Source organism: Microtus ochrogaster, chromosome 4 (genome assembly GCF_000317375.1).
Source record: "Microtus ochrogaster isolate Prairie Vole_2 chromosome 4, MicOch1.0, whole genome shotgun sequence".
Classification (NCBI taxonomy): Eukaryota; Metazoa; Chordata; class Mammalia; order Rodentia; family Cricetidae; genus Microtus; species Microtus ochrogaster.
The window spans coordinates 89,330,896-89,342,289 of NC_022011.1; the positions used below are offsets into that span (position 1 = coordinate 89,330,896).

The 11,394-nt window shown below is 38.7% G+C and overlaps 1 protein-coding gene across 1 annotated transcript in view; it reads right to left on the reverse strand.

The window, feature by feature from the left end:
* The window catches only part of Nckap1 (NCK associated protein 1), a 78,268-nt gene that overhangs the window by 1,831 nt on the left and 65,043 nt on the right, over positions 1–11,394 (reverse strand). The window contains 8 exon segments of the mRNA XM_026789642.1: positions 42–131; positions 3,592–3,701; positions 4,145–4,261; positions 6,028–6,121; positions 8,519–8,599; positions 8,943–9,025; positions 9,648–9,741; positions 11,188–11,313. Of these exon segments, the coding sequence (XP_026645443.1) occupies positions 42–131; positions 3,592–3,701; positions 4,145–4,261; positions 6,028–6,121; positions 8,519–8,599; positions 8,943–9,025; positions 9,648–9,741; positions 11,188–11,313 (795 nt within the window).

Sequence of the window (11,394 nt, forward strand, 5' to 3'; positions counted from 1 at the left end):
CTTTATTTTAGTAAGGTTAATTAAGTTGAAACAAGACGTACCATATCCAGAAGCAAATAAACGGATTCTCTATTTCTTGTTGTAGTTTTGTCTGTCTCTTGGCCGATTTTCAGTAGACTGGAGGACGCAAGCTTTAAAGTACATAGTGGAATCAGTGAGGTTGGCAATAAAACACAGCTCCCTTATTTGTTCGTTCTCAGTACGGTTTGAGCTCCAACAAGCTTGAGTTACTCAACATATAATGTATGATGAGCTAGAGACCTTACATCCATCAACAATTAAGATATACATATAATCAAATATTCATTAAAACTGACATTTTCCTCAAGTGTGTTTCCTAAGATGATCCAAACTGTTTTCTCCCTTCCCAGTATCTATAATAACTATGTGGCAGCCCATCCTTTTACAAATGGTTTTGCTTTTGATGCTTTTTCCAATCACAGCTGGAAAACAAGACAGAAAATTCCAGAATTTTCTAATTTCCAACAATCAGTTCCTAGATTTGAATTACATGCCATTCTAAGTTGTGGAATCTTGTCTTACTCTGCTCCCTCTTCCCAGGAACAGCTGTCCCTCTGTCCAGCACAGCCACACTAAGTGTGCACCTGCTTATTAGTCACTTGGTCATCGGCTACTTGGCTGAATGACATGGTCATGCAGTTCGTGTGTTCAAGGGACCCTTGCTATGTAACGGTGCCCACACCCAGCAGCACTGCTTGCGACTGTACAGCCATGGAGGAGCAGGAGCAGTAAGTCCCTCCTCCCCATGGAAATGCAGAAATCCTTACAGGAAGAAAGTGTCTCCAGACTCTGAAATCTCCAGAAAAAGCGACTTTATCTGCAAAGGGGCATGTGTTGTAGTGTTGTTGCCACATGTCAAACTGAGGGTCACAGCTATGGTGTATGCCACAATACAGAATGGTGGACACAAGGACCTCAGGTATAAAAATGTAACCAGGGTGCAGGCAACTCATATTGTTTACACACATATCAGGACTAGGAAAAAATGTTGGAAGAAGTGTTTGAATTAAAAGGTCTACAACTAAGAGACAATATCTGACCATCCTGAACTTCTGCAGAAAAAAAAAAAAGTAATGCTAGGCCAGGCAAGGTGGCAAACATCTTTAATCTCAGAACTCTGGAGGCAGGTTGATCTCTATGAGTTCCAGAACAGCCAGGACTACATAGAGACCCTGTGTCAAAAAAACTCAATGATGATGACGATAATGATGATGATGATGAAGAAAAGGAAGGAAGGAAAATGTAATGCTAAGTGATCCAATCTGACTAGAGTATTTTTTAGTTTATTAAGGCTAAATCTGCCTCCCTGGTATTTGACTGTAACCAACCAGCAAATGAAACAAACCCTAACCTGGATACAATGTAGTACCAAAAACTATTTGCTGTTATGGACGCACCAACATCCATTACCCCTGCAACAGCTCAGTCAAGACTAGAAATGATGTGAGGAACTCATGGTACAGTGATGGGTGAGCTACTTTAAAGGCTTTCCGAAGATAGACGGAAAAATAGAGAGAAACAAGAAGAACCAGCTAAAACACTGGATGAGGAACACACTTAAGTGCACAGGGAGGGTCACTACATGAGGACCCGTGATAACCTGAGTCTTCTACAGACAACACGGAAGATGAAAAGGAACCTAGAGCAGAACCAACAAGCTGGAGTTACTGAAATATGCCGAAGTGTTTCCCACTGCACAGGCTCGGAAAGATAAGATTAACAGAGTAAAGTCTCTGGGTAGAAGAGAGCACAGACGTCAACAACAGCCACTGAAGGATTATAACCTTTCATCAATGCTTTCATGTGTTAACTGCTGATTACAATAGTCCTCCAAAAGGCTTCTGTTAAAGGCTGTTGAGAATCTCCAACTATCAACGTAATCCGCTACTAATGTCCAACAACTACGCCCAGCCATGTCTGATACTAGCCTTAGCACTACTCTCCTTGGGTAGCAGGTCACGACGCTCTCAGGGCCTGATGATCAGCATCCTCCAGAGAGGGTCCTGCCTCACTCTCATGCCACGCCAGTGTCTGCAACCTTCACCTTCATCTACCTCAGCCACACCTGTGCCACATCAGTACCACAAGGGTGAACACAGTACAACACACTCCCCTGAGGTTTTTATTGTAGATAGGTAAATGTCTTCTAACATGTCCACTATTAATTTATTATGTGTTAATAGTTTAATGTGTATAATTAGTGTACATATATGTATGTGGTTCAGTCCTATCCCTGGCTTCAGGTACCCTCTTGTGGTGGGAGACTTTGAATGCATGTCTTATTAATAAGAGGGAAATTTTAATACATAGTAATTGCAAGGAAGGACATTAAACCCAAAACAAAATACATCAAATAAAAGAAAAACAACTGAATTGTAGTACTAATTTCAAACTTTAGTTTTCTCCTTAAGTTACTGCTGTAGATTACACACACACACACACATATATATATATCTATATATATATATATATATATAAAATTTAAAATTTAATAGCTAACAGGATTTCCAACAATGAAAAACTCAAATATTCTAGAATTCCTTGTTTCATCTCTTTTCTTTAAGCAAAGTATGAAAAAGATGTTGAGAAAAAAAAACATATTAAACCATGTCTGACCGACAGATTTAACATTACTCTCTTTTGGTAGCAAGTCACATTTTTATGATTTTACTTATTTTTATTTATGTGTGTGTGTGTGTATCTGTGTGAGTTTGTGTATAAGTGGGCACCAGACTGGAGTTAGGAGGCAGTTGTAAAGTCTGATGTAGGTACTAGGAACTGAACCTGGTTCTCTGAAAGAGCAATAAGCATCCTTAACCACTGACCCATCTCTCCAGCCCCATAAATCCTATTTTTTTTTCTGAGTTTGTACTCATTAACGGCATTTCTTCAAATAAGTGGAAGTAAGAAAAAACGCCTTTTGCTACTGTTTTTCTTTTCCATGTGAGTGCCTGAATATGCCATGTATGTGCCAGGGCCAAGCTGGCCAGAATTTCAGATCCCCTGGAACTGGAGTTACAGAAGGTTGTGGACTACACAATGTAGGCCTGGGAACTGGGAAGCACATAATCTTAACTAATGGACCACTTCTCGGGCCCTGGTGTTTCGTAGAGGTCCTCATCCTCTAGCCCGGCTGCCCACCCGTTAGTCAAGGTGCAGGCTTTCTATCCATCACAGCTCTCAAGCAGTGTTTCTATTGTGGAGTTTGCCCCCTTTTGTGATCTTTAACTAAACGGAAATGAGTAAATTCTATCTTTTAAAGGACACATTATCTCTCTTTGCTCCCATTTTTCTTTAAAGGAAAAAAAAAAACCTTTCAAAAGTGAAGAAAATCTCTTCTCCAAACATCAGTTTAAGCAAAAAGGCCATATGGCAGAGAAGGAGACATTTAAGTCGAGGGGAAAACAATGATAAACTTGACGTAACCTGTTCTCCTCCAAAAGCAAAACATTAAAATGTAAGTGAGGTTTGTATGTTAATAAACTGAGAACAAAAACATCAACAGAAAACATTAAATGAAATGTTAAAGCTTGTAAAATGTCACAAGTTCTGATATTTGAATAGACATACCGCCAGGAATTCTTTAAGTCGGTCTTCAATACTTCCCTTGTGGATTGTAAACAAAGCTGCAGCGATCTGGTTGATGGCTTTGGCCAAACAATGTATATTGTTGCAGTGCCCTGAAAAAGTACAAACAGTAGTGTGCAGTTTGTGACACATTGACTCGCAGGCTACACAAACAGCAGTATGACTAAGAGTTGGGGTGCAACGTGAGTTACTCTTTTCCTGTTACGAGCTGAGTGTTTAATATCACAGCAAATACAAGTAATGATCAGGTCAGTATTTCATTAGCAGGCAAACACTCTCGAAAAGGCTAAGCTGCTTAGAGCATGACGTCTCTCTAGAGCACGTATCCATCCTCTGCTGTACTTTCGAGCTGATTTATACCTTTCATATTTCAGAGAACTATAGCTTCAAAAAAGAAACAGATGCCATTGCAAAGCTATTATTTGGCAGAACTTAATCTATATCTTATCAGAAAAGAACACAAATTACTCAAAGCAAAAAGCCTATCTGACATTAAAAGCAAGGACGTCAGTGTCGGCACACGTTTAAGAGGTACCTTCTATAGCAGGGCTGTACTGCGACATCACATTACTGGCCAGTGTAGGCAAGGAGACTGCTACAAAGACCATCAGGAGGCAAGCAATCTTATATTCTTCTTCTGGACTAATGTTCTCTAAAGAAAAAAATGAATAAAAAAAAAAAAATCAAGCTTTTCTTCAACATTATTTAAAATTAATAATCTAACCTAGAAAAAAAGGCAACAAAATTTTTAATCTAAATTTCCTAAGTGAAAACTGATGAAAAATTATGAGAACACAATATATATTGCTATTTATAAATTTTTTTATATCTCATAATCTGAAAATTCACTGAAAGAAAAAAATCCCTTTCTTTCCCTAAGACAGCTATGAATATCATTTTAAATATTGCTTAAAGGATACCAATACTGAAAAGGGGATAGCATTACCTATTCCTCCATTCTAGAAAACAAAAGAAACCAGATATGAATGAGAATATCTAGCACACGCTATAGCTGTAAGACCTTTTCTATAATATTTTCTAAAATATTATAACCTTTACAAAAATATTTATGGCATTTAAATTGTTCTGTATTGCCTTGATTTCTTACCTGGGAACTTCTTCTAGGTACCTTTCAGTTTGCAATTTTATGTAACTATGGATTGATCATAGGAAAAGAACCACCTATTTTAAAATTTTGGTTGATCATAAAAAAGCAATAATATATTATTTGAGTGATGAAAACCAAGTGTAAATAATAAGAAAATTAATAAACGCAAAGGCTATACTTTGGCTCAAAAGAACTGTAAAGGGGTTGAAAAAGGCTCAATGGCTAAGAGCACTTCTGCTCTTGCAGAGGTTGGGCTCAGTTCCCAGCACCCACACGGCTGCTCACAGTCATCTGGAATTCCAGTTAGAAGGGCTCATGCCCTCTTCTTCACTCCTTGGGCGCCAGGCATGCAATTGGTGCAGAAACACAAGTGTAGACAAAACACTTGCACACATAAAATAAATAAAAAATTAAAAATAAAATAAAATCAATAGTAGAGAAGGACATTTCAATACAAACAAAACAGACCCTACTTACACTGTAGACATACATAGAATTATGTGGAACAGTTTGTACTATGTTTCAAAGAACTGGCCTTAAAATTTCTAAAAGGTCAGGGTTATGTATCTACCTTTTTTATGGTACGTATGTATTATAATTAAAACGGAACACCATTTCTAGTTACCAATTTCCTGGGTATCCTAAGGGCAGTCTTTCCAGCAGCACACAAATGTTCTCAACTTCTCCATCTCAGAAAGTCCTGTTCATAACCTGGGGCACAGCTTAGGCGTAGAATGTGATTCCCGATGCCTCTAGCTATTGTAACTTTATGTCACACTTAGTGTCTGCAACTCATCTGCGAGCTGTTGCACTGGAGCTGCACTGACGCTCACCCACGCTGCACAGCTGATGGCTCCCTCTGCACTCTGAGGAGCTTTCCCCAGCTTTTGTTATTTCTTTCTGACTCTACTGGTCCTTCCACCTCAGTCTATAGTTCACAGTTCTTCCTCCTCCCGAGTTCATTAAAGTTGAACTGGTGTTGTTCCTTGGCACTGACGAAATGGCTTTACAGCCTCATCTGGTAGTATGGCTCAGACAGTATATATGAAATGCTACAGAAAACTCCAAAAAACAAGGCGTTTGTCTTTTCTATCTTGGTATCTTCCAACTTAAAAAAAAAAATTAAACCTTAATACAAATGCAAAAATAAGTACCACATGCACACCTAGGCTGCCCTGCAATTCTAACAGGAACACTGTATCTGCTAGTGCATTTTACCTGATTTTTACCTGATTCTAACAGGAACACTGCGTTTGCTAGTGCATTTTACCTGATTCTAACAGGAACACTGCGTCTGCAGTGCATTTTACCTGATTTTTGTGAGGAAAGAGCTACGACTAAGGCAGGATCAATCTCACACGGTAATCCAGCAGCTGATGATAACTCATACACATTCATTGCAACCTGACGAAATACAAGAGTTACAAAGAAATCATCATTTTAACAAATGATTTTAGTATCTGAGAAAGTTCACTTTAACAAGAAAGCATTTATGGTTTAAATCAGTCTGCCTACAAATATATTAGAGGATTTTAGCAACTTGGCTGAACTTTAGGGATGGCAGGGTAGGTAACCCACACTGGACAAAGATCTAACACTGTTCCTTATAGCTTCCCACTGTACAAACAAAATTTGTAGCCCCTCTGTGGCAAGTTCCACAGAATCATTCTAAAGTTACTATTCGTCTTGGAAACATGAGTGTAAAATACTAAGTCAAAAGAAACGAATAAATGAAGCCAGTTGTAGTGGCTCACACCTGTGCTATCAGCACTTCAGGGTTCAAGGCCAGTCTGGGTACAAAATGAGTACCTGAACATCCTGGGCTATAGTAAAAGCCGAGAGGTGAAAGAACAAATAAAAGCGAACTAACAATACTGAATCTATGCTTAAGTCCACAGTTATTTGATGGAAAACTGTAGGGATTTAATGCTTAATCAATTACAGAAAAATTTAAAAAACACTACTTTAAAAATCTGATAAAGCAATTTCTAGTAAGTAATTTTCTACATCATACATGCACAGATCCCAATTATTCATGATAGGCTGATAGTTCAGTTAAAAACTGAGTACATAATTTGTTATCTTTGATATTACAGTTAATAAACCTTAGACAGATGGAAACAACCATGTACTAAATTCCAGAGACACACACACACTCCTCACAACACACAAATATAAATTCAAAATGCATCAAGGACATAGCATAAAAGCTAAAATTTTGGGAGAAAATACACACATAACTGTTGATAGCCTTTGTCAAGACACTGTTTATCTAATTTGATTGCAAAACTACAAACAAAAAAAAAACAGATAAACTATACTACACTGAAATTAAAGCGCTCGTGATTCTTAGATACCATCCAGCAACTGCAAAGGGTTGGGGGGGGTGCAGATGGTGAATCTACAGAGGACAGTGACGTGGGCCAGTGGTGACTCAGCAGAAAGAGGCACTTGCATAAGCCTGGCAACTGGAGACCAACCACTAGTGCCAGGCAAAGGTGGAAAGAGAGGGCCAACTCAGCACATACAGATGACAACATGGTTTAAAGCCGGGCTGAGGATCCAAATAAACCATTCTCTAAAGAAGCCATACACACATCAACAGATGTGTGGCATCCTCTTAAATGAAGGAAATGCAAACCAAAAGTGTGACATCACTGTGCACCAACTAAATGGCTCTAATTACGAAGACAAGGATTGCATATAGAAAACCCTGGCACCAGCCAGGCGGTGGTGGCGCACGCCTTTAATCCCAGCACTCGGGAGGCAGAGGCAGGCGAATCTCTGTGAGTTCGAGACCAGCCTGGTCTACAAGAGCTAGTTCCAGGACAGGCTCTAAAACCACAGAGAAACCCTGTCTCAAAAAAACCAAAAAAAAAAAAACAAAAAAAAAACAAAACCCAAAAAAACCCAAAAAACCCTGGCACCTTCATTGAGTGTAGATAGTAATATAAAATATGGTGCCGGTTTGGTGCTTCCTCAAAACTAAACACAATTTCTACAGAACGCGGCAATTCCATTCCTTATACAAGAGAGCAAAAACATCAACGTAGATAAACAAAGTAGCATTATTTACAACATCAAAGAAGTAAAAGCAACCCCTATCTCCAATGATGGCCGAATAAACAAACTATGGCATATTAATACAATGGAACACTGAAACAGAGTGCTAACACATGCTGTAACATGAAAACATGCTACGTTAAGGAAGTCTGAGTCAAGAATATCTTCTGTACGATTTACAGCATACTCAAAACAGGCAGTCTGCAGTCAGCAACATAGCCATCTAGGATGGGGGGTAGGGGGGGAAGTGCCTGCTATGGGTACAGATGCTCTTTGGGGATGATAAAAATATTCTGAACCTGACTGAAAACTGACGTCACAACTCAAAACCACTGAACCACACTAAGAAAAAAAAAATCTTTTAGCACTGGGGAATCTAGAAGTGGTTCTTAGTAATTACCCACTTTTAAAACTGACTAGGACTGAATTTAAAACAACTCATCTTTCTGTTTTATGACCATGCAAGAAAAAGCTGTCATATTAAGGGGGAAAAATGATCAATTTTAAAACAAATTTTATGTCCTTTTAGTTGATCAAAGAAGCTGACTTTCAAAATGCTTAGTAGGGAGTTTTTGGTGCCGAGAGCTTAGTGAAGCAATCACACAGGCATGCATGCTATTTTCAGGTCTGCTACATTTTAAATTTTGTTATTAATTTTCCATACCCCACCCCCGCATGCCTCAGATCTCCCAGGTAACTTGAGCCTCCACTATAAACTACAAACCACACAGGCGCTACCTTCATGTCAGTCTCCCGTGGAATGTGGTCCTTGAAGTCCTCAATGGAGCTCACCAGGAAAGGAATGTGGTAGGACAAAACCTAGGAGACAGCAAACAGACACAAGGTCAGCACCAGCAGCCTGCACATCTAGGAAACGTTACCATCTGGAAAGTCAAGTTTGCACAATGTATTCACCAACTTCACTGGACCTTTCTAAGAGGCCAAAATAATGGGAAATGATATGCATTCAGTGCTAAGATGAGTAGCTCAAAAGGGACACTTTAATGTAGAAATAGCTGAAATAGTGTAGCAACCTAATTTCAATACCAAACCAAAATGTACTTTATTTACCATCGCTACGCAAATCGCAATTTTACTCTTAATATTGCTGCTAATTTTAACTTTTGAAAAATAAAGAAATGATATGGAAATGATTTCTTACATCTCTCAGTGCTTCTTGTGCCAGTGAGCGGAAGGATAAAATAACACCGATTATCGTCATCCTTTTCAATACACTGTCAACAGCTAAATTATAAGGAAGGGGAGAAAAGAAGAAAAACAAATACATAAACTTCTTTTTTGACTTTGGAGAAAATTCTAAAAATCAAAATATTTTGGTATTTCTGAAATAAATGCCAAAACTAGCTGCAATTTGATTCAGCATGCGTTTAAAGAGCCTTCGCTCAGTGTCTCGACATTTCAGGGAAGCTGACTTTTAGAAGGTTCCAGACTCTGAAGTTAATTACCCTTCAGTCTAATTAATGTAGACTTACTGTATTAAATTTAATAGGTGCAATGTTTGCTAATAATCAACACATACTCAAGTAAAGCCAGTATAGTGGTTCACCTCCTTAAATCCCAACAACTCAGAAAGCAGAGACAGGCAGACCTTTGTGAGTTAAAGCCAGCCTAGGTTAAGACTGTTTCTCCCTGCCCCTCCCCCCAAAATACAAGACCAAAAATCAACAAAAAGCTGAAGTAGATATACAGTGAAAAGTCCCATTGACTGCAATTTTTTTCTTGTTCTCTTCATATGCTAATGAACACTTTGCATAATTTGCTGCTTGCATTATGTTACAAATTTTGGCTAGAAATATTGTATATTATATCTTTCAAATGTTTATTAAAAGTACCACAGATTCCTCACATGATAATCTTTTAAAGAGTGCAGCCATCTGGTCTGGCTTGTCGAAGCTGGTCCTCATTTGTGTTAGCACATCGACATTCTCCACCACAAGTTTCTAAAGACAAAGTAAGACCAAGTCAGGCACAGAGCTTTGTGTTAATGACTTAAGAACTTGCTTGTGAGTTACAACTGGAAAATAAAAAAACAAAATTCATGAAGTCCAGATGTTCTGTGCTATACAATTTTGTTTTAATAAAAGAATCTCAATATTGTTTACATAAGATTAATGTTTTCCAATTCAAGAAGGGGTCAGGAAATTCAGCAGAGGTGAGTAGCAAGAATAAGGGCCATCGTATGCTTAGATGCAAAGCAGTCTTTTAAAACATGTCTTTTATACTCTGGTAAGTTCCAAAAGTTTTAGTGACCCAAATTCAAATTCTCTCAAGATCTACAGCCATTATATATATTACACACATACATACATATACATATATATGTACTTATTCAGTATAGTTCATCTTAGCACTGATATTCTTAAATGATAAAAATGGTCATTTAAAATGTGGCTGCCTTTAATATCTTTATTTAAACACTACACAGCCTAAAGACATTTTTTACCCAGCTTAAAGGATCTAAGAGAAAAGAAAACACACTGAGCTAAGTGTGCTGGCTAGTTTAATGTCAACTTGACACAAGCTAGGGTCATCTGAAAGGAGAGAACCTCAATTCAGAAAATGTCTCCATAACATCAGGCTGTACAGAAATTTCTTAATTAGCAATAGATGGAGGAGGACCCAGCCAACTGCAGGTTGTGGCCCTGGGCTCTATAAGAAAACAGGCTGAGCAAGGCATGGAGAAGTAAGAAAGCAGCATTACTCCACGGACTGCACATCAGCTCCTCCCTCCAGGTTCCTGCCCTAACACCAGGTATGCGACAGTGGTAGAGCATTTGCCTAGCATGTGAGAGGCCCTGCATTCAATCTCTAACTGGCCAATAATTTAATAATGTTCATGCAAAAATCTGTGGACAGATGGAAAGCAATACACTCAAATGCTACATTAGAACATAACCACATAGACGTAGCATTCTGCACCAGAACTAAGGATGAGTAAGAACACTGAGAAACCTGAACTCAGTCCCTTTTGCAACTTAATTCACCTTTTAGGCCTCTTGCTTTCTCGCCTATGATTACGCCAAGATACCACTCAGAGCCTCTTAAGTGTTTTAATTTTATTTACATGTTGGTACTTTCACGTCAAGTTAATTTAAAATTCTACGTTTTCTCACATTCCTACAATGCTTCACAAGAGTTACTGTCTTAAGGATGAATTAAAGGCAAGCCTGGCAGCCTACTGGCAGCCTACAATTAGACTGCCAGCTATTTGGGAGGCTGGTGCGAGATGTCTGAAGTTTACTAAGACCCTGTTTCAAACTGAAAAATGAGGAAAGGGCTGCAGATGTCCTCAGCGGTTGAGCACTTGCCAACTCACATGAGGTTGGAGGATCAAAGCCCAACACTGCAAACAAGGACAGCAAGGAGGGTTCCTAAGGACTGTGTACCTTAAGTTCAGCAACTTGTGATGAAATATGCCACATTAGACTCTCACTCAGGAACTTCATCCCATATGGGCCTAGGAGCTCTGATAATGATCTCATTTCTGAAAGGAAATAAATCAATTTCAGTTTCTTTTTTTTTTTTTTCGAGACAGGGTTTCTCTGTGGCTTTGGAGCCTGTCCTGGAACTAGCTCTGTAGACCAGGCTGGTCT